Here is a 23,575-nt window from a genome sequence, read left to right as displayed (position 1 = left end):
TAAAATATCTCACGTGAAACAGACAAGGCTTTTACAGTGGAGGGGAAATGGAGTGAGAGGGAATGAGTGAATCTTATTCTCATAGAATTTGGCTTAAGGAAGGAATAACATACACAATGGGGTATGGAAATCTATCTTACTCTACAGGAAAATAAGGGGGGGAAGAGGACAAGAGAGCAGGGGGTTGATAGAGGGGAGGGCAGATTGAGGGAGACGATAATCAAAAGCAAACACTTCTGAGGAGGGACAGGGTCAAAAGAGAGAATAGAATAAATGGGGGGAAGGATAGGATGAAGGGAAATATACTTAGTTTTTCACAACAGGACTACTAAGGAAGTGTTTTGCATGACTACACATTTATAACCTGTATTGAGATGCTTGCCTTTTCAATGAGGGTGGGTGGGGAGGGAGGAAGGGAGAAAATTTGTAACCCAAAGTTTTAAAAACACATGTTAAGAATAAAAAAAAAATTTTTTTAAATAAAAAAATGAGCAAAAACAAAACAAAAAACCATCGTTCCCAAAGTGACCAGTTTTGTGTTTGTAAACTTCTGCTTTCTTCTGTGTATTTTATGTGCTTCTTCGATATTTTCTTTCTTTTCTTTGTCACTCTCACTACCAGCTCCCAAATTGCCCCATTCCCCAAACACAAAGCCCTTATAAAACAGAAGCAAACGACAACCAAAGCACTGATTTGCTCAGTCTGAACCTGTACATCTCATTCTATATCTTTAGTCCATCCTCTCTCTTTCCCAAGGTGGAAAATCATTGTTGCTCTTTGGGAACTGTGAGTGGTCATTGCATCGATCACAATTTTTAAGACTCAAAATCGCATTGCAAATACCCCAACTGACTACAAAGGACCTGTGAAGGAAGACGCTATATGCATCCAGAGAAAAACTGGCAAATAGAAGTATGTAGACAATGATTTTACAGACACACACATTTGTGTCTAATGGTATCTATCTCTAGGGCTGGGGGAGGGGGAGGAAAAAAGAGAAAAAAGAAAGTTACAAAATAACTTATATATTTAATAGGAATAGAAAGTTGTACAAAGTAGATTTGCAGTTTCATGTGCAATCACCTTTTTTATTCTACTATGTTATGAAAATGCTTGTTCTATTTCACAAGTTCAAAATAAAATAAATAAAAATTACCAAAAATAAAAAAATTCATGGCTTGATTTAAAAAAAAACAAAAAACAAAAAACAAAAAAACACAAAAAAAAAAACAGGCACTGTATCATAATCCTAAAGCTGTAAGAAACCATGGAGATCATCTGGTCCAACCCCTTCATTTTACAGATGGAGAACCAAGACCCATGTCAGAAGCAGAATTTGAACCCAGTTCCTCTGACTTGAGTGGCCACACCAATGCAAGTTCTTTTTTTTTTTTTATGGGGTTACTAGACTTGCAGACTAAGGGAATACTATCTTTATTTAGACATCTGCAAAGCATGCAGCAAAGTCAGTGGAAAACACGGAGATATGAATTGGATGTTGGTATGTTTAGGTGAATTTAGAAATGGCCGAATGGCTGTACCCACAGAATAGCCATTAATGATTCCATAGAAAGGTCTCTGGGTAGAGTGTGTGCTATGGACCCAGGGTTGGCCCCATGCTATTTTAACATTTTTAGCAATGACTTGGGTACAAACAAAGATACCGTGCTCTTCAGGTTTGTAAATGACACAAATTTGGGGGAAATAGCTAACACATTGGATGACAGGATTGAAAACGATCTTGAAAGACTGGACTATTGGGCCTAATCTTGATGAAATTTATTCACACTTGGTTTTAAAACAATCAACTTTAAAAGTACAAGATGGGAAGAAGTATCCTAAAAGAAGTCTGGGAATTTTACTGGACTGCAAGTTCAATGAGTACAGATCACATGGTAACCCCAAAAGCTAATATGATCTTAGGCTGTATTGAAAAGTATAGTTTCTACACAGAAGGAAATAAGCCCCTACTATATGCTAGGCACTGTGCTATGTGCATTACAAATACCTGATTTGATTCTCACGACTGTCCTATGAGGTAGGTGCAATTATCTCCATTTTACAGATGAGTACATTGAGGCAGACAGTAACTAAGTGACTTGCCCAGGATCACACAGCTGGAAGTGTCTAAAAAGGTCTTTCTGACTCCAGGCCCAACACTCTAATCACTGCCTCTGCTGCCTCTGGAGTGCTTTGTTCATTTCTGAGAGTCACATTTTAGGAAGGACATTCTGTTTTATTAAGACTGAAGGAACTAGAAAGAAAACAATGAGAAACATGGTCAACCTAGGGGAAGATGAATTAGTCCCAAAGGCCAGAACTAGGAGCAGTGGTGGAGGTTGCAAAGGATCCAACTGAAGTGTGATGTTAGGAAAATTTTCCTTATAATCAGAGCTATCCCAAGTAGAAAGGGTCACCTTAGAGGAAGTACTGGTTTCCTCCTGACCAGAGGTTTTCACACAAAGGCCATCTTTTGGGGGATATGTAGAAGGTTGACCTACATGGCTTCAGAGATCCCTACTGACTCAGATCTGTGATCATAAGGCTTGATCCATAAAGATTAGCATACAAAAGGGATCTGAAACATAAGCAACCCTACCATATCCTAACATGTAAAAGCGAACAAAAGAAACCACTAAACCTTGTTATTTTTGAACATCTCTAAAACTGTTGCCACCACTTAAAATCAAGGCAGCTGAAAAAGCTAAATTCAAACTTTGAAAAACACAAGTACTCTGATTAGTACAATGACCAACTATGATTCCAGAGGACCAATGATGAAACATTCTGACAGGTGATGGACTCAGTATAAAACATGTATTTCTGCACATGGCCAGCATGGGAATTTATTATGCTTGTTATGAGGGTTTTGTTTTTTCATATTGTTCCAAGGAGGGGCAGATGGGAGGAAGACAAATTAGGTTTCTGTCAATTGAAAAATAAAATTTAAAGAAAAAAGTTCATTTTACAAATGCTGAGGCATTTAATGTCAAAGTCTAGCTATAATTCTCCTATGGCATTTCACGATTGCTCATTTTCCCAGAGCTACCTTCTAGTGCCCAGGTAAAACAAACAAATATTATTTCACTATTACTATCATTATCAAATCCTAGTTGTAAAAGGACCCAGACCACAAATTTATTTTGGCAAGGGGGGGGGAGGGAAAGCAACTTTAAAAAGATATTAGCATACTGTGGCCTATATTAGTCCAGAATAATTTTGAACACTAAGCATAAATGTTTTTAATAATCAAATGCTATACTGGCTTTTATAATGCAGGTTATCCTCCAGTACCTCAAGGGGCTTTGAAATCCCAACCAGCTGAAGCTCCAGGCTCAATACTGAAAAAAGGAGCTCAACTTTTAGCTCACGTAATAGAAAACTTAAGAACAACTTTGGTGATTTTGGAGGGGGAGAACAAGACATCCGTTAGTCATTAAACTTTACAGATCTAGATGCATTTCTGTCTATATAAAATAATTTGTTTTTGTTTGCAGAAGCTGAATAGCCAAATCCAACTCCACGCTGATGCTTCCAGCTCATTGCTCTGTCAAACTCCACTTGTAGATTTTGTTTTAAGGTGGCAGCAGCCTGCTTGTTCAGAGCCATGTTTGGTTTCCCAAGGGTGCCCGAGGAACTGCTGAGGGATGGGGAAGAATTCTTAAAGCCTCCCATAAGTCTGAGAAATTTCATCTTTTGGTCCGAATTTTCAAAAGTAGCTGTATCCCATTGGCCAAACTGTGTAGGCTATTTAAAGAGAAACAAAACAAAACAGAAAATCAAACAAGGTTATTTTCCTTGACTCAGAACTACAATCTTCTTTCCTTGCCTGATATCTCCAGATTCTCATGATGCTAGCCTTTGTCTGTACAGGAGGGCAACAAGGTGTCTTGAGTTTGTTGAGGAATAGGGATGATTTTGCCCTGAATCATTTATCCTGTTTTGCCTGGTCCTTGTGACTAATGACATACAATTGACATGATTAATCAAGAAATGCAGTGGTCTCTAAGCAGTGGTTTTCTGTTTCAAACTAACCTTTTTGGGGGTTGGAACTCCAACTGGTTTAGCACCAAATGAAAGAACAGGTCTTAAAACCCCTACTTGAATGCACAAAGTTTTGGGAACAGGCACTGTTCTGTTCTGGAAGGGGCTCCTTTGCCCAGAAGCAGCAAGAATCTTTGCCTTTTGAGGTGATGGTATGAGTTCTGCTCCTTTGCCCCCCCCCAAAGTGACTGATAAAAGCAAATAAAACCCCTTCTTCAAGTTTGCCAAGTTGGGACACCAACATAAACGCAACTACTTTATATCATACATGGAATGGGCAAGGTGTTTTGCAAATTTGAGCCAGATTAGCCACTACACTTCAGATCTCCCATATTATATGAGAATTTTCCCCTATAAAACCAAATGTCAGTCTCTATTCATTTCTCTGTCAGCTTGGGAAAAAATATATTTGCAGGTTGGTCAAACAGCTGCCTCAATTTAACATGGGCCACGCTTTCCTGCTGCCGAGGATTTGGGCAGCACAGATGCAAGAATAATTACAGCTTTCCAAACCCTGTAATTTCTGAAGTGAACTGCTGGCAATTATTTTGCATTCGGCTTTTAAGACAGCATTTCCAGCCTACTCTTTATAAAGAAGGTAAATTAGTCCTGTGCCTGACTTTTTCCCTCAGGGTCAATAACCCCTGAGGAAACATTACCAGAAGCCTCTCTGAATGACTTTTGAGCCACTGAGACATTTATGTCTGTGTAACCTACCTGAAGGAACGCAGCCACAGCGACTATATGCCTGCTGGCTCCTTTCCACATGATTTCTAAGACATTGCTTGTGGCTAGGCATGCTAGCAGTTTTCAGTCTGGCTACTAATAAAGCCAACCTACAGTGGTGCTAACACCAGTCCCTGCAAAAGCCAACAAAGAAGGCAGCTGATGTGGCCCTATAACTGCTGAGGACTGGGGGATGGACAAGAAGCAAAGACGGAGAGACACGAGGGATTCCAAATTCAAAGCTGAACCATTAAGGTGAGGCATTGGGGAAAAGAGCCAAACTTGGTTTCCTTCTATTCCAAGAATGTGGGTGTCATAGGTGAGGCCTATGGCAACCATAGCAATAACAGGATGCAGAAGCCACCAGGCTCCTTTGGATGTTTCCTCTCTGTTCCTGACATTTGTGGGAAATGGTTTGCCCTATGAGCAGCTCCCACCCAGTCAAAACTAGCCCTATGCTAGAGTGAGACAGCTCTCTTAAACTTTCCCTTCAGTATTTCTGGTCTTGCTAAGAAAGTTCCCATCAAAACTGTGCTTAGAAAGGTGTCAAAGCCCCAGTGGAAAGATGCCCACCCAACAGCCCCATCTTTCCCCCCTTTTTAGCACTTTTCCAGTGGCCTTTCTGATGCTCAGTAGGAAGTGACTTAGTGATCTATATTCCAAAATGTCCTGCAGTCAAAAAAAAAAAAAAGAGCCAGGTCTTTGTTGCTATCCTATCTCAGCCACCTCTCCCAGGTGGGTGCAAAGCAAATTCTACTTTTCTAAAGATATGATGGAAATTAAGTACAATTCTCACTGCTGAGGGAGCAGGGCAGTCATCTAGTGCCGTGTCTGGGGATTGGACTAATTTGTTCTACTGCATGACCTTAAATTTGCAATCCAAAAACAGACTGGTATACCAAAAGGGCAGCATGACTAGCATGCTAAAGAGAGCATGGCTGCTCTTCGAAACAATCCTACAAAAAACCAGGTCCAATTTCATACATACCGCTTCCTCTTTGGTTTCGAGAGCTTCAGTTTTTCCAGATTCTCTATCAATCTCTTCTTGCAAGGCCTTTCTTCTAATCTAAGTGAGAAAGGAAAGCAAAGCAATAGAGATAAAGAGATACCAATGTTCTAAGGGAGGTCTCAATGATTAAGGGAAGACCAAGGCTTGGGAAGGGGAGAAAAGGCAAAAACCTTCCTTAGTTTCATTACAATAAAATGATGAAGTGTGTTTCATCAGTTAATGGATACATAAAGGAGAAGAGTGGATTTTTTAATGTCTTGAGACTTTGTGATTCCCAACACAAAGCAGGAATAGTTCACAGTTGCACCTCATTTTATCAGACATCATAAAGGAATCAGCTAGTTCACATAAGTAAATTTCCCAGATAACAGAAACCTCCCTGCCTTGAGTGACAAATCTTTATTTTAACTATTTTGGATTTATTATGCAAAACATACATCCTTGCTTTCTCAAACAGAATGTTGCTTTTCTTTAATGACTCAGTGTCATCATTAAAACACTACTGAGCTGTAATGCAGAAGTTTTGATGTCCTTCCCCTTATATATAATAGCATCCTGTTTGTATTCCTGCCTTTATCATTCTTCTCTGACAAATGTGATATTTTCATTTATATTCTAAAAGTTAGTCATTCTCATATGGAGCTTTGTGATAGTTTTTTTCAGGGGCTCATATCTATTATGCTTCTCAAATGATTGGATTCAATCTGTATACCTATATTTGTACAAGTAGTCTTTCCTTATTTTTTGAGGCCAGGGACTGTTTCTGCTTTTTTCTGTATCTCGAGAGCTTAACACAATGCCTGGCATACAGTTAGCAATTAATAAAATGCTTGTAGGAGGGGATAGGAGGAAGGGAGAGAATTTGGAACTCAAAATTCAAAAAGAATACAAAAAATAACAAAATGAGAACCCCCAAATAAATAATGAATAAATGAAGCACTTGTTTAATTGACTGACAGTTGAGGTTACTAAATATTCAGATAACTGGGACATTATTATATATACAAAAAGCCTAGGCCAAAGATTCTAAACTCAGATAAACCATTGGGTTTGCAACTGTGACTGTAGGCAACCTGTCTCTAAGTCTCTCCCCTTTCAGGGCCTTGGGTCCCTATCCCATAAAGTTATGAGGCACTGAAATAGCAAAGATCGTGATCATCCTTCAATTTAAAAAAGATCAAATTCAATTAAAAAAAAAGAAGATTAACTGGAATAGACCTACCAGTCACTTCCTTCTCAGAACGGGGCAGGTTTTCCCAAACCAAGACTTTTGAAATGTGCCTTTAGAGGAGCCTCATCTATAGTAGATCTATGTATTTTCCAAGTTCTACTAGATTCCCACCCTGTCATCTGGTAAGGCAATTGTGGACTTTTGTTTTAAAGACTGTAGCACACAGTGGCAACAACGGGCACTAACTTGTAAAAGGATGGATGGCAATACAGGTTAGCAGATGCTACTGTACCGTGTCTATGGTGACTTCATCCAGGTTTCCCTTTTTTTCAGATACCACTTCCAAGTCTGATTCATGTGCCTGAATAGTAAAAGCAAAAACTCATGTGATATGTGCAAGTGTGTGTACATGGGCAAAGGTCTTCAACAGCCCAGCATTAAGAGCTGGAAAATGGCTATGGGGACAAATTCTACCTGACCTCCTTGGGGAACAAGCACAAGCACTAGCATGTTATGCCAGAAACATGTTATCTCCAAGGATCAAGATAGGGACCAATAGTGTAATGACCACATCTGAAGAAACATACGCTGTTGAAGGGAGAGCTGTCAGCGAGGCCAGGAAGCCTGGTCAGGTTCAGCACCTTGGTCCCAACATCATAGCTTATATCATATCATAATATCATAGCCCAAGGCGCAGCAGAATGCCCTGACAGCTAGGAACTAGGATAGAGGCTGACCACAAGCAGAGGTCAGGTGACCGAAAAATGTTAAGTATGTTAGAGAGCATTCCTGCTCAAGTACAGGAGAGGCAGTGTGGTATAATGGAAAGAATAATGGATTAAGGAGACCCTTGGGTTTGAATCCACTTCTGATATTTACTACCTGTGACCATGATCAAGTCATCTGAATTCTGGGACCCTCAGTTTTTCTGTAAAACTGAACTAATATTACATAGTACCCACCTCACAGAGGTATGTTGATCAAATGAGATAATGTGTGTAAAAAGCCTTGTGAACATCAAAACACACTACAATTAATAGCAGAGAAGCAGTGTGGGTAGTAAACAGAACTAATTTCAGAGTAGGAAAAGCCAGACTTCAAACATGGCCTCAGGCTCATACTGGCAGTGAATCCCAGAATAAATCACTTAATCTCTCAGTGCCCCAAGCAACTGAGATAGCAAATTAAAGAACTGCTAGAGACTAATAATGGTGAGGAGTTTCCTCATGGGAAGCTATGAAATCACAGATCCAGTCCATAAATATTTGCAGCCATTAAGACTGGACTAGCCTTTGAGGTTCTTTTGCAACTTTGAGAGTGGTGTTAAGAGGTCAAATGAGATGGGAAGTAAACATAGAACCTATGTAAACAGTTACAATAAATCAAATGGGAAATTCAGCCAAGTTGATTGGAGGATTTATTTTTAGCTCTTAAAAAGCAACCTATAAAAAATGTTGAAAATTTGGTTGATATTCCCTCTCTTGCCTACATAAAAAGCTTTCGAATAAATGGCTTACAAAACCACACCCATAAGAAGCAAGGGGAGAAACATCAATCTTCAAGCAAGTATCTGAAATCCTCTTGGTTCTAAGACTTTTTCCTCAAAAGGACTATTTATTTGGAGCTGTAGTTAGTTTCTTCCTAAGCAGCCTAGTCTCTCTCTTCTCATTTCCATTAAGAAATGTAAGGTTAGGGGCAGTTGGTGGTACAGTAGATAGAGCACTGGCCTTGGATTCAGGAGGACCTGAGTTCAAATCCAGACTCAGACACATAACACTTACTAGCTGTGTGACCCTGGGCAAGTCACTTAACCCCACTGCCTAGCCAAAAAAAAAAAAAAGAAAAGAAAAAAAAGAAATCTAAGGTTAAAGAGTTGTAAAAACTCAATTCAATAGTGGCTGGTCCTAAGCTCCTAATTCTACAAATGGAAAGGAAATCATGGTACCTCCTGGTTAATTCTTAGAAAGCCAAGACTCCCTTCCCCTTCTCCAATTATGGTTCACAAACCAACACCATACCTTTTGGTGGAGAAGCAATGGAACAGGATATATTAAGACATACATTTTCAGACATTAACATTTTAATGCACATTTACTGGCTTAACTGTATTTCTTACAAGGCTTTTATTTTGGGGGGAAGGAAAAATGTGGGCAGGATATAGTGATAGTGATATAAAAAAGAGAGAAAATGAAAATCAATAAAACATTTAATGCCAAGAAGAGGGAAGTTCAGAAAAAGAAAGAGACAAACAGGGCCATGTTATTATTACCACAATAAAATTAACATGTTAAAAAAAACAAACATCAAACTATGTAATAGATTAACAGTTTCATAATATCCTTTTTCTGGCCTCTAGATTTGTAGAAATGTTCATATTTATTATTTACTAGTTTGTAATTAAGAAATTACTTAAATAAACAAGACAACACATACCTTGACCACCCTCCATACTCAGTTTCAGTCATGTCTCCAGCCGTGGGGGAGGTGCTTGATTGCACAAAACCACTTGGAATTATAAATTTCCAACCCCACAGGGGAAACACAGCCCAGAGTAAATCCATTTTCCTTTCACTCTTCTAGTGGGATAGGAAACAGCCTATATTTTAGAACCACATGACCTCTTTACTTTCCCAGTTTGCCATCCTCCCCACCCCCCAACTGAAATCAATGATGGAGAACATGCAACTGGTGGCCTTCTCAATCACGACAGCAAATTCTAGCTCTCTCAACAGCTTTTATGATTTGGGACACATCAGACATGGCTAATGGTCAGGGGTCCAGTAGCAGGAAGGAGTTCCCATGTTCTCTTTTACTTCCCAGGGCACAGTGTAAAGACTGGACATTATCCTCTAGGCCTCAATATCTGGTCATGTCCATCATTCATTGCTCATTATCTCTCCTCCACAAGCAGCTACAGAAATCCAAATAATGAGTGCTAATCTGCTGCAGTTCTACAACATGGGCAATTTAATTAGAAAATTTATCAGGATAAAATTTTGTGCCCTTCATCCAAGGTCAAGAAAAACTCACATTAAAGGCCACACAAACTATTCAGTGTTATTTAAAAGACCAAGGGCCAATTTCCCTGTCTTTGGGGAGACTAATGGCAGTTGTCTCCTGGAGAGGAGGATGGCTCCTTAAACTACACATTATTTATGTTGCTCTTCAACCAAAGGGATTTTCCATGTTCACCTGCCCATAACACAGTCATCCTGGAAAGCAGGAAAGTGCTGAGTCATCTAGTTTCCATTTTACACTGATAAGTCAAGCTGGAGTAAAGTTAAAGGGTTGAGCTCAAGGCCACAAGACCCCATTGTTCTGACAGTCTCAAAATATCTGGCCCTTACTTAGATGTTTCTTCTGATAATGGGGAGGAAGCACTAGTGATTTCTAGTACCAAAACCCTGTATCTTCTGCTGCAAAGTGGGGAGAGGGGTGTCTATGTCTATTACTCACTTGGGCACATATGTGTATCCAGTCACATCCTCCTCTGCTCCAAAATCTTCAGCGGCCACTAATGCCTACCAAGAAGGTCCAAGCTCCCTTGTCTGGCATTGAGGACCCCCGCAATTGGGCACCATTATCTTTCTGGTCTTATGTCATGTCGCTCCCTTCCATCTGTGTCATGTTTCAGCCAACCTGGAGTATTTTCTGTCCCAACCCCCTGAAAATCCCGTTACTTCCTCCCCAGAAGGGCTTTCCTGGTGTTGTTCCCTGTGCCTGAGCAGTGTTCTGCACTCTCCACCACCATCTCCTCTAAAATCCAAATCAAATGGTTCTTCTACGATAGTGACCCACAAGCCTACAGAGATCACTTAGCACAACCTTTTCATTTTATATCCAAGGAAACCGAGTCTCAGACTTCCGTAGCAGAAATGAACACAAACTTAGGTCCTCCAACTCCAAATCCATCTCTCTTTCCAGGATACCACATTGCCTCCCACTGTGGTGACCTCCCAAGGATTGACTAGTAAACCCCTAGTGCATTTACTATGTATTGTGGATTTCAGTTATCTTTATTTGCATCTGACCTCACTACCAGGCTGTAAGCTCCATGAGGGCAGGGACTGTCTTACCTAAACTTTGCAACATCTCCCCTAACATTTAGCACAATGCCCTGCATCAAGGTGGCACTTAAGTGAAAGGTCGGGGGGGGGGGAATTCAGGTGGATTGGCAAGGTTGAATCCACAACTTTTCCTCCTGAACTACTGGAGGTTTCTTACTAGAAACAAGAAACAAACACACATATCCTGCCTCAGATATTTTTCTCTTGTTCCCTACAAGCTTTCGCTCCTTTAAATATGATTACCATGATAATTTTGTAAATTATATCTAATACTCCTGTATGTTCATAAACAGTGTCCTCAGAACCACAAAGGAATCAACTAAGAGTGTTGATTATATTGCATTTCCCACTCCTCACCTTCTGACATTGAGAGAAAAAAAGAGACTAAAAATTTCCCCCTTTCTCACCTACAGATTCTAAATTTCCAAAAGTGTACATTTCTACTGGGCCCAGAAGGAATTCCTAGGAACATCTTCCTAGTGGTTAAGCCTGGATGCACTTGGTCCTCTATCACATTGGTATTAAACTCAAAACAGAAATAGGGTCTTCTACATAAGGAACATATACTATGTTTGATGGTTGGCCACATATTTGCCATCTCTGCTCTTTACCATTTATTTCCTCAAAAAATTCTGCCTATATATCAGAAGGGTGAGCTTTGATTTAAACCCAGGAGCCCTGTGTTCTAATTTTGGCCCTGCTATGTATGGATGTTGGAAAGCTTGCTGACACTTCAGCTACTTCACTTTCTCTTCCCCATCCATGAAATAGGCTTATCCTTCCCTTGCTTAACTACAGGAAAGTTTTGTATTTGGGCCTCTCAGAACTTCTGATGCTTTTGTGTAACAGTGAGCCTTTTCTTTGTGGACAAAAAATGTTTTACAAAAGCTAAGAAACCGATAAGGGTCATAGGAATCTCACGGTAATTCCCCTGACCAAGGAGGCCAGCAGGTATTGGGCATATAGGGACAGTGGCCTCCTTCTGTGTTTGCTTTTGGGAGCCAGATGGCAGTTCTGGCACAACTGGCCCAGTGGCTGAGGTTGACAAGGAGGGAAGAAGTTCCTGAGTAGTTTCCAATGGAAGATAGAAAAAGATCAAGTCTCATAATTCTGGAAACAAAGCCGAAGGGGAACATGACTGAGGACCACAAAATTAATCACAAAGGTCTGTGCACCTAAACTGTGAACAACAGGACATCTTCCTCCATACCCTATGCCTGCCCTGAAGCAGAAAGTATTGGGACAAATAAAGGGACACAAATTAACAGAACTTTTAAAGTTGAAAGGGGCCTCAGAGGTCCAAATTTGGTTTAACTACCAATTACATTTTCTATCATGAGTCCCAAAGAGTTGAAGTATTTTGACCAAGTGATCCTCAACATAGGAAAAAAAAAAAAACAAAACAATACATTCCAGGCTGAGAAAGCCAATAGTGGCAAAAAAGATCAACTCCTGGAAGAATATGCCAAGAGGGGTCCCTCAACAGAAGCTCCAGAACTCTAAAGATGAAGCCATCAAGGGAAACCCATGTTCTTCTCTGAACCACTGACCCCTAGTGCCCATAGGGTCAGCCCAATCAGGGGCAAATCTTGCATCCTCTGGGGAATGGGGGTACGTGCATCCATGTGTGTGTGCGGGTGTGCGTGTGTTTTCTCCAGTGCAAGAGCACACAGGTGTCTCTATGGGCCCTTATCCTTTCTGTAGACAACAAAGGCTTGGACTCTGTTGGGACATAGGCCAAGAACCTTATCATGCCCACGCTGAGTCAGCTTCTGGGAAAGACTTACCATGCCTGGGCCTTGAAGGTCCTGCATCACTTTCCTACCTTCTGTCATCTTCTTCTTCTGAGCAGGTTCCTCAGCAAATGGTGGCTCTATCTGTGTCTTTGATTTTTTTTCTTTCTTTTTGATGTTCCCGGGGCTGTCTCCCAGGGGGACACTTTCTGCCAATTCGGCCTTGGGCTGCTTCTTTTTGTGGTCTTTCTTTCTGCAACTGCCGAAGGCACAGGGGTTCTCTATGTGCCCCTCATCAATGGGCATTTTGTCAGTTCTACAGTCCTCCTCATCTTCCTTCTCCTCTTCCCTGTAAGTCTTCTTCTTTTTTTTCTTCTTCTTCTTGGTGCCAGAGTCCCTGAGACTGCTGGGATCCTGTTTCTCCTCTCCCTGTTCCTGTTCTATGGGCTCACACTCCTTTTCTTTCTCCTCCTCCTCCTCCTCCTCCGTCATGGGGTCAGGAAGGGCCTCCTTGGGCTCCTGCTCCCCAAAGCTTTCCTGATCTGACTTTTTATCCTTTTTCCGCTTTTTTGGTTTTCTGACAAGGCCCCCTTCCAGTTCCGCATCCACCAATGTCTCTGCTCCTGGGGGATGAGAGAGGAATGATTTTGTTTTCTTTCTTTTTCCCTGACATGGGGACTGTGGTGGATTTGGAAGCAGCTCCTTCCTGCTATGATGCTTCTTCAGAGAGTTGGTTCTGCCCATGCTCTCTGCCTCTATGCTATCCTCATGGAGGGCTCTGTCTGGGCTCTCAGCTTCTTGAGTTTTCTTCTTCTTTTTCTTCTTCTTTTTCAGCAGGGGCATCTCTGGAACCATGCCTGGGGGTGCCACACTCTTCTGAGATGGCTTTGTTTTAACAAGGGGTTCCACATTCAAGGCATCCTCTTCCACTGCCCTTGCCTTTTTCTTCTTTTTCTTCTTCTCTTTCTTCTCTCTTGTTTCCTTGCCAAAGTCCAATTTTTCTGCCTTGGCAATCATTGCTGAAAAAGAAAATCATGCAAGTTACTTCACAACATGGTCTTTCCATAGCATTTTTATGTATGTCAGTAAATGATGATGGTTCTCTGATGTGTTACTAGATTGTTGAGGAAAAGGAAGGAAGATTACTTTCTGTGTCTATGTATACACACACGTCACAAACACAGAATACACAAGAGTGGGAACGTGAAATAATCTAAAGAGAACCAGCAGGGGAGGTAGGAAAACCTAGGTTTAAGCGTTCTGCCCCTCACACATTCTGGAAGAGTAACTCAAAGGAGGTCTGTGAACTCAGTGCCCTTGGACAACTAAGATTCTAAGTTGGGGAGTATTTCCTGATTTGCATTAAAAGAAAGGGTTTCCTCATCCATGAGTTCTCTACAACAATGAAATCACAGGCCAGGAAAAAAATACACAAACACAACAAAAAAATTCTATGTTATTCTTGAATAATACTATGGTACCAAATTTTCAAGCCCTGAACATTGCTATTTTACCTACAAGTCAGAAACCCGCCTACCTACTAGTATCAGGGACACTAAGAAAATTACTACAGACCAACCAACCAATGGAGAGAATGCAGACCAGGGGTGTTAAACTTAGATAGAATAAGCACATGGAAAACCATAAATTAAGATGATCTATGTTGTACTGTATTGTATTTTGATTTATTTTGTTAAACATTTCCCAATTTTATTCTCATCGGTTCAGGTTGCAGTTGATTGCTCTACCCCTAGAGTCTGACAGCACTGGTACAATCTACAACAAAGTCTGACTTTACTATCTTTATTGTATGCCTTTAGAATGCATTATATGCCATCCTCCTTATCCTGCCTTTTAAACTTCTAATTTATATTTGATCTGGCTGTTCCATGAACAAGACACTCCACATTTAGGCTCTGGGCATCTTTCTGGTAGTATCCCATGCATAGAAGGTTTTCTCTCCATATCTCTGCCTACCAGCTTTCTTCAAGTCCCAGATAAAACCTCTTCTTTTAGGGGTGGCTAGGTGGGATAGTGAATAGAGCACCAGCCCTGGAGTCAAGAGGACCCGAGTTCAAATCTGACCTCGGACACTTGACACTTACTAGCTGTGTGACCCTGGGCAAGTCACTTAACCCCAATTGCCTACTCCGCCCCACCAAAAAAATCCCTTCTTTTACAGGAAGCCTTTCCCAACCCCTTTTAATTCTAGTGCTTCACCCTGTTAATTATTTCCTGTTTGCTTTGTATAACAGGCTGTTTGTACTTAGTTGTCTGCTTGTGGACTACCCCAGACTGTGAGCTCCTTAGGGCAAGGACTGTCTTTTGCCTCTTTTTGTATCCCCAGCACTTAGCACAGTGCCTGACACATAGCAGGCACTTAATAAATGCTTACTGATTACTGGCTAGTTTTGAAGAAACAGCATGGTATACTGGGAGCCAGCAAACCAAGGTCCAGATGTGCTACTAACTAGCTGGACAAATAATTTCATCTTTGTGATCCTTAGTTTCTTCTTCTGTAAAATGAGAGGCTGTATCTTTCAATATCAAACCAATACCTATGCATACATGAAGTGCAAATTGGTCTCCATCCTGTGGAAAAAGTGAATAGCATGAAGGCATTCATCTCTATTCTCCCAAGTTATTAGGAAGAATGAAGTGTTGCTTGAAAGAAGTATTTTAAAGAAGTTCAAGAAAGAAAAGGAAGTGAAGAAACAGAAAGGAATTCTAATTTAAATTAGGAGGGAGAATGAAGAGAAGTGGGTCTTTTAAGGGATGGTTAAAAAAAATAAATAAAAACTCTATTATCTCTCCCAAGTCTTTTCTTCTCCAAGCTACACAGCCCCATTTCCTGGAAGGGTCTTTATAAGGAATGGAGCCCAAACCCCATACTATTACAACTGTCTTCCTCTCAACACGTTCTAGCTTATTAAGGTCTAGATCATGGACTGAGAAAGCCTAAGACATTTCTAAGGCATCCTCTGAGGGGGCCTGGCACCTGTGATGAATGACTGATTTAAAAAAAAAAAAAGTAGGGGATAACTGGAAGAATGATACCTGCACTTCAGTGAGCAGCTCCCTCTAGAGTGTAGTTAATAGTTATCTCATTCACATGTTCCTTTAACACCTGCTTCTAGGCTGGTCTTAGCCAGGGAAAGAGTATAACAGGAAGAAAACTGGGCTGGGAATCAGACTTGGGTTCTCCTTTGATCTCTGTGACTAATAATGAATTATTTTACTTTGGGAAAGACCCTTCACTCCTCAGCCTCAGTTTCATTTGTAAAATTAGTTGGACCAGATAATTATTATATTTAATTACAATTATTATATTCCTTTCACCTCAGGAATTTTCTAATTCTGTGACTGGAGGATACCAGAAGGTCGGGTATACATAATTGTTTCTAGAAGGTACACAGCTGAGGTTTTTAACTGGAAGTTCATGATCTTGGTATTTTAAAATAAATTTTTTGACAACTCTATCTCAATATAATTGATTTCCTTTGTAATTCTTTGCATTTCCTTTGTATTTTATTTTCTACACTTAAAAATATTTTTGAAAAAGAATGCCAAAGGAGTTCATGACCAAAAGCATAATAAGAATTCCTGGCTCTAGGGCCAGGTGGCACTTAATAAAGGCTTCTGATAATAAGCAGTGGGTACAGCAAGACAAAACGACTGCACAAAAGGACTGGAATTTTTGGCTTCGCCCGTGACCTTCTTATTTCTCAAACCCTAGTATTTTCTTTTTTTAATAGTTTACTTTTTTGAACTTAGCATTTTAAAAAATTTAACCTGTTCCTCCTCAATGTGCAAATTAATAAAAACTAAAAAAATAAAGCCTCCAATACATAGCTGCATAGATTGGCAAGACAAAGTCCCACATTAACCATGTCCAAAAGTGTATATCTCTTTCTGTAACACCTCTCTGTCAGGAGATGAATGGCACATTTTAGACTCACTGCCTCCAAAATTTTCAAACATCATTACAATCAATAACAACCAAAAAAGCATTTTCACTGCATTCTAGAGCTAAATGAGTCAGATGGACATGTACAATTATTGTCTCCAGCCCAGCTGGCTGACATCTAATCCAGAATGGATAGTAACAAACTCAAACAATTAATAAGCAAACAAGACAGAGCTGCCAATAGCCTGGCTCCAGTGCGAGTAGGCTTCTTGTAGGAGATGATGTCAATGCAATTCAAAAAACATTTATCAAGTGCTCACTATATGCAAAGCATTGTGCCAGGCTTGGGGGATACAACAGGTACACAGGTAAGTCAACAGACAATAATTATAGGCCAAAATGAATTAGCAATAGGAACAGCTAGGTGGCACAGTGGACAGAAGGCAGGACCTAGAGTCAGGAAGATCTGAGTTCAAATCTAGCCTTAGATATTCAGTAGCTGTGTGACCCTGGGAAAGTCACTTGACTGCTGCTTGACTCAGTTTCCTTATCTGTAAAATAGAGATAATAATAGCATCTACCTCACAGTGTTGCTATGAGGATTAAATGAGATAATATTTGTGAAGTGCTTTGCCAACCTTAAAGTAGTATATAAATGCTAGTTATTTTTATTAAATCAGCAAAAACTTATGCAGAGATTTCCAATATAATTTCCTTGGAGAAATTACTATGGGGAGTCTTCTGCTAAAAAAACTGGCTGAAAGAGAGGCAGCCCAAGCTCCTACATACCTTCTCCAGCAAAATCCTAAAGTTTGTTTCAGACTCACTAATGATCAAGAAATACCACAAGAAATTGCATTAAATATTTCTTTTACTACAGAACTAGAATAAAGGTCATCCAGAAGTCTATGGACAATAAAAAAGAGTGTCTGTCCAAGAAAGCTAGTGTTAGTACATTCAGAGATGAGAAACATAGCTTGCAAAATTCTCTGTCCAGAGATAGCAAAAGTGAACCGCCAAAGTGGATACTTTGGAAGCCCCTGGAAATAGCAACCAACTAGCATGTCACGGACCAGTACCACTCAGACCCAGGGGATCTGAGATATCTAACACATGGTCTTGTGATGCAACAGAGGGTCCTGAAGATCAAGCATTCTAAACATCTAAGTGGGGGAGAGTTGAAGGTCAGCACAAGAACACCCCACCTAGAAGCAAAGCAAGGAGCCAAGCTTAGCCCTAGCACAAAGCTCCAATTCAGGAACTAAAACTGTCAACAAGTAAGTCAAAGAAAACACTGACCTGTATAAAAAGGTACTGCAAATCTAACTCCATGACAGTGTCAAGCAGAGACTCAAAAGAAAAAAACGGATTTTCTACAAAGACTATGTTTATACCTAGAAGAAATGAAGCAAGAGTTTAAAAAAGAAAGAAGAAAAGAAATGCCCTGAAGGGCAGAAATGGAAGGAGATGAGCAATTTCTGAGAAAGTAGTAAAACTTTCCCAAGAAATATACTCTCCGAAAACTCAAATAGACTAAGCAGAAATCAATGACTCTATGAGACAGCAAGAAATATTAGAACAAAATTGAAAGATTAAACAAACAGAAGATATCTGATATCAAAAACAGCTGACCTGGAAAAGAGGTCACAGAGAGATGATTTAAGAATTACTGGACAGGCCCAAACACTATCTTAAAAAAAAATTCTTTGTAACCAGTTATTATCTGTCTCTCCTACTTTCTCCTCACCCTATTCAAGAATTACAAAATAAAATCCTCATAATAAACATGCAAAGTTCAGCAAAAAAAAAAAAATTCTAACACTCGCCATGCCTAAAGATATATTTATCTTTTGAATTTTAATTCTATTGCCATTCTGGTAGAAGACTGATGGTGTGCTTTGTTCATATTCAGTTCTCTGGAATTACACTTTATTATTGTATTGATCAGAGATTTAAAGTCTTTCAACAAAATTGTTTCTGTTTATAATATAGTTGTCATTAAACTATTCTCTTAGTTTCATTCAATTCACTTTGCATCAGCTCATATAGACTCTAAAACTGTCCATTTTCATCATTTCTTAAGGTGTAATGATATTATATTACATTCCTATAGCACAATTTCTTTATTCATTCTCTAATAGGTGGGCAACCCCATCATGTGCAGTTATTTTTTATTAGTACAAAAAGAGCCGCTATAAATATTTTTGTACATATTGGTCCTTTTCCTTTTTTTTGATATCTTTGGAATATAGGGCTACTAGTGATTTTCTGAGTCAAAATGTATGGACAGTTTAATGACTAATGAAGCATGGCTCCAAATTACTTTCCAGGATGTCTGGACCAATTCACAGTTCCATCGATAGTGCATCAGGTTTCATACACACCCCAAACATTTGTCATTTTCCTATTATCATCTTTGTTAATCTGACAGGTGTGAGGTAGAGCCTCAGAGATACTATAATTTGCACTGCTCTAATTATCAGCGACTTGGAGTATTTTTTTATGATTGTTGACAGCCTTCCTTTAAAAATAGCTTGTTCATGTCCTTTCATCATTTATCAATTGAGGAATGATTCTTAGTCTTATAAATCTGAATTTGTTCCTTATATACTTTGGATGTAAGATCTTTATCAGAGAGGTTTACTGCAAATATTTTTTCCCAGTTACCTATTTACCTTCTAATTTTAAGTTAGTATTAGTATTTGTGCAAATTTTCTGTAATCAAAATTGTCCTTTTTATCTTCTGTGATCTTTTCTAACCTTTGGTCATGAAATCTTCTCCTATCTATAGATTTGAAAGGTAAGTTCTTCCTTGCTCTTCCAATGTGCTTATGACATCACATTTTATGTTTAAGTCACATAACCATTTGAAATTTACCTTAGTATATGGTATGAAGTACTATGTTTCAAGAAATCACAAATGAAAACTGCCCAGTTCTATTAGAACCAGAGGGCAAAGACAGAAAGAATCTACCAATCATCTCCTGAAAGGAATATCAAAAGGCAAAGCAACAAGAATGTCACAGTAAAATCCAGAGTTTTCACATCAAAGAAAAAAAATGCCTCAGGTACCCAGAAAGAAGTAATTCAAATTCCAAGAAACTAGAGTCAGGATCACACAAGACCTGGAAATTTCTATTAAAACCCAGATATCTTAGAATACAATATTCCAAAAGGTAAAAGCTAGGCTTACAACCAAAAATAATTTACCTTAAGAAAATGTACCTTCAAATGGAATAGAGACTTTTCAGCACTCCTGATGAAAAAAAAAAGAGCAGAGTAGGATTCTGATATACAATCCGGCAGAATTTACATAGCATTTTGCAAAATGCTTTACAAATTTTATCTCATTTTATTCTCACAACTACCCTGGGAGGTGCTATTATTATCCCCATTTTATAGATGAGGTAATTGAGATATAGATTAAGTGAAGGTCCAGGGTCAGCTACAAAGTGTCTAAGGCCAAATTTGAACTCTTCTTCTTCACTCCAGGCCCAGTGCTCTATACAATATGACACCTACCTAGCTGACTCTAAAACAAACACAAGAGCCCAGAAAAATCTACCGGTGAATTTATCTGAGCAACTAGAAGGGGCTCATGATGATGTACTGTTAACATTTTAATAGGGAGAGAAGAAACAAGCATACCTTCAGAACCTTAATGTCCTCAAAGGGCAATGAGGGAGTTAAATGATCTAGGTGGGGTGGACTGTTTCCTTATGTGAAATGGAAGGAAACAGATACCCAGGGAGGGAGCATCTGGACCACCTGGCAACTAACTTGATATGGCTAGTAAGAGAGACAGGAGTGAAGGATGACTCCACTATTGCAACTTGGTCTACAGCTGTTCCTCTCTAAGCTTCTGCAGTCTGTCTCCCTTGCCTGGGATGTGCTTCCTTCTTGATTGAAATTCCTAGCTCCCTTGCAAGGATCAAATCAAGTGCTATTCGTTCAAAAGTCCCTTCCTGATTCTCTCAGCTGTTAGCCTCTCCCCTCCCCTTCTCTATTATTTTTTTGGACTGGGAATAGCTGTGAACATGATGTTTTACTGTCTCACTTTTCTATCTGTACCCCTTAGCATAGTGCCTGCCATAGAACAGACTTAACAAATGTTGTTTAATTGAAGAGAAAAGAAAAAAAAAGCTCAGCAGTACCTTGGGGAACACCAACTCTTAATAAAGCAGAATCAGATTGTGAGGTCTTTGAGAGTAGTGACTGTCTTTTGATCCCCAGCTGCTTAAGACATGTTTATTGACTGATTAAGAATAACCAAAAGATAGGTCAGAAAATCCATGAGGCAGTCACAAATGCTGCAGAGATTCAAATACTATAGGTTTTTCCTTTTTTCCCACAAATCGTTCCCCATGCCTGGAATGCATGCACTGTCTTCTCGAATCACTACCTTCAATGCTTATTTCAAGAGTCAGTTCCAACACGAGTTCCTTCCTGATCCCTCAGATGCCACCTTATTTATTTAAAAATATTTTCCTTTTATATATTCTTACATCTGTACTGAGTTGTGGCACTCCTCTCCCCCCTACACAACCTGTCTGATGGCAGATTTCAGTTTTTTGGTCTTTGGTTTTTTGGGGTTTTTTTTTGCCTCAAGACCTAAAACATAGTATCTGTTTAATAAATTTTCATTGACTTATCATTGATTTAGACCAGACCGACACAATCTGTAAAATTGGCCAAAATTAAAACAGTTGCTAAGCTTCTTTGGCTGCAGAAAGGTTAGACTAGAGACAGACTGACAATGGTTGGGTGCCATGGGGTCATGTGACAAACTGGAGGGAATGAACAGTGGCAACTCTATATTTTTCTGTTCATCTATGTTGTGCAGGCCCGAGTTGGACCTTGAAGGGGTCCTGGTCCAACCTGCTCATTTTACAGATTTGGAAACTGAGGGCCAGAGAGTTTAAGTGACTTTCCCAAGGTCCCATGGATACTAAGCAGAAGAGTTGGAGTATAGGCCTTTTCCCCCACTGCACCATAAATGCTTAATAAATACTTCTTGCATTAATGGATTTAGTGGTTAGGCTAGCGTTGGCGATCTCGGGGAGCAGTCTCAGGGGAGTTGTGGGGTCAGAAGCCAGCCAACAAGGGTTGAGAAGTGAGGAAATCCAGGAAGAGAGGTGGACAACCCTTTATAAGGAGTTTGGCTGTGAAAGGGGGAAGACACAGGACTGCGGCTTGGGGGGACCGCAGGACGGTTGCTAGATTAGGGCGCAAAAAAGGGCTAAATCAGATGCTCCCTATTCCCCCCACCTTCTTTCTATATCCTGTAGTCTCTTCTCCCCCTTCCTTTCTCCCACGCTCACCTCACATCACCATTCTCCGTGCTCCACGTGTGTACCAACTCTTAAGTGCCCCGGAAATAAAAGCCTCCCCCTCTGAAATGGCCTACTAGACACGGATTCTTCCGGGTCACGGGACTTGGCGCTGGGTCGTTGCTTGGTAACCGCGTCCATGGCCGGGAAGACTGGCCGCAAAGCCCCGGCTCCCCAGCCGGTGGTGGAAGTCGCGCAAACTCTGGAGGGGGAAGCGGCGGGATCTGGCGTGACCATCGCGGAGACGGGGTCTCCTCAGTCTACCTTGTCTACAATCTCTCCACTGTCTCCGTCGTCTCCGGCAGTCGGGCCGTCGGCCGCCGTCTCGGCCGCGGCCACAGGGGTTAGTGAGACGCCCGAAGGCTCCAAGACTGCACCAGAGCCGGAGAAGAATCTCTGGGAGCAGATCTGCGAGGGTAGGGGCCTGAAGGAGGAAGGGGCGGAGCCATTCTGAGGGGGTGGGGCCACTGGGTGGAGGCGGGGCTCGCTCGCGGAGGAGCCGGGCCGCGGGCGGAGTTTGCATCTGCCTGAGTCCCGCTGGTCACCGGACAGGGAACACTGACTTTGGAATGAAAGGCCCAGGGTTCGAATTTCGGTTTTGCCTCTGAGTCACTTGACTACTCCGGGTCTCAGTTTCCTCATTTGTAAAACGAAGGGGTTGGACTAAATGGCTTCTTAAAGGTCCCTTCCTGATCAAACTCTGTGCCCAGGCACCAAGTAAGTGCTAAGTTACTTAGATGCTCAGTACTGGGGATACCAAGAAAGGTTAAACTTGGTCCCTTGCCCCCAAGGAGCTTACACTCTTATGGGGGAGACCACCTGCAAATAACTATGTACATACAAGATACATACAGTGTAAAGGGGGGTAATCTGTGAAGGAGGCCACTGACTGTGATGGAGACTTGCAATCAGTGAATCATGAAAATGTGATTGAGTGAATGTATTTATATGTGTGTGTGTACTTACAAATGTATGAATGAATGAAAAAGCATGTGCTAAAAGGTTTCTGTGTGCAAAGCACAGTGCTAAGTGCTGAGGATACAAATGGGAAAGCTAGATAACCCCCCCCCCCCACCGAAGGTGTAGGAAGGACTAGGATTTATTAAACACCTACTGTGTAGTAGGGCCTGAAAATGCAAAGACAAAAAAAAATCACCTTTGCCTTCCAAGAACGTCCTTAAGTCTTGGGGGAGATTGGGAGGGGAAAGGGAATGAGAAATACTTAGACCCCTATGAGTTAGAAAGAAACTTAGAAGCCATCTAGTCTAACTTCCTTATTTTATATATAAGGAACTAAAGCCTAGAGAGTTGAGTGACTAACCCAAGAGCACACAGGTAGTGTAGTAAGTGGCAGAGTTGGGATTTGAGTATATCATTGGACTCCAAATCCAGGACTCTTTGCACTGTATCACATTTGATTCTGGAGGAAAACTCAAAGTTCTTAGGCACATAGGTCATGTTGGGATCAAAGATCTCATGGATTACCTTCATTTAATGCATTGCCTTTACTGTTGTTGTCATTTTTAAGGTCCATATCTATGATTTCATTTGAGTTGGAAACCCCTGTGTGGAAACTCTTTCCACTGAT

The 23,575-nt window shown here is 40.5% G+C and overlaps 2 protein-coding genes across 7 annotated transcripts in view; one reads left to right on the top strand and one right to left on the bottom strand.

Annotated features, from left to right (window-relative positions):
* Positions 1-1,356: 1,356 nt before the first annotated feature.
* LOC114052054 (lysine-rich nucleolar protein 1-like) lies at positions 1,357-22,078 on the bottom strand. Of its 3 annotated transcripts, XM_027874464.1 has the most exons (6): positions 21,979-22,017; positions 19,868-19,913; positions 12,805-13,769; positions 7,243-7,311; positions 5,759-5,836; positions 1,357-3,747 (listed from the first exon to the last, which is right to left on the bottom strand). In XM_027874464.1, the coding sequence occupies exons 3-6, from the start codon at positions 13,765-13,767 to the stop codon at positions 3,430-3,432; spliced, it is 1,428 nt and encodes a 475-aa protein (XP_027730265.1). In that variant the 5' UTR covers positions 13,768-13,769; positions 19,868-19,913; positions 21,979-22,017; the 3' UTR covers positions 1,357-3,429. The 3 variants fall into 3 exon arrangements, with proteins under 3 accessions (XP_027730265.1, XP_027730264.1, XP_027730266.1); XM_027874463.1 differs by lacking the exon at positions 19,868-19,913 and having other exon boundaries at positions 21,979-22,077; XM_027874465.1 differs by lacking the exons at positions 7,243-7,311; positions 19,868-19,913 and having other exon boundaries at positions 21,979-22,078.
* Positions 22,079-22,115: 37 nt separating this feature from the next.
* LOC114052057 (IQ domain-containing protein K-like) overlaps positions 22,116-23,575 on the top strand; it is a 138,516-nt gene continuing 137,056 nt past the window's right edge. For all 4 annotated transcript variants that reach the window (XR_003570214.1, XM_027874469.1, XM_027874470.1 and 1 more), the window contains exon 1: positions 22,116-22,403. Coding sequence is in view for 3 of the 4 variants with exons in the window: in XM_027874469.1 (XP_027730270.1) it covers positions 22,127-22,403 (277 nt within the window). In the remaining variant the exon portion in view is untranslated. The remainder of the gene's footprint in view (positions 22,404-23,575) is intronic.

The sequence above is a fragment of the Vombatus ursinus genome, unplaced genomic scaffold (assembly GCF_900497805.2).
Source record: "Vombatus ursinus unplaced genomic scaffold, bare-nosed wombat genome assembly UNPS02014807.1, whole genome shotgun sequence".
NCBI classification, from domain to species: domain Eukaryota; kingdom Metazoa; phylum Chordata; class Mammalia; order Diprotodontia; family Vombatidae; genus Vombatus; species Vombatus ursinus.
Note: the sequence above shows the minus strand (reverse complement) of the source record. Positions and strands in the feature narration are given on the sequence as shown.

What these genes read in the sequence shown, in the direction of transcription:
- LOC114052054 (XM_027874463.1), bottom strand. Translation starts at nt 13,767, where the DNA reads ATGATTGCCAAGGCAGAAAAATTGGACTTTGGCAAGGAAACAAGAGAG. An exon ending in ACCTTCAAGGCCCAGGCATG is followed by an intron (nt 7,312 to 12,804) that starts GTAAGTCTTTCC and finishes TTTACTATTCAG; the next exon opens with GCACATGAATCAGACTTGGA. An exon ending in TCGAAACCAAAGAGGAAGCG is followed by an intron (nt 3,748 to 5,758) that starts GTATGTATGAAA and finishes CTCTTTAAATAG; the next exon opens with CCTACACAGTTTGGCCAATG.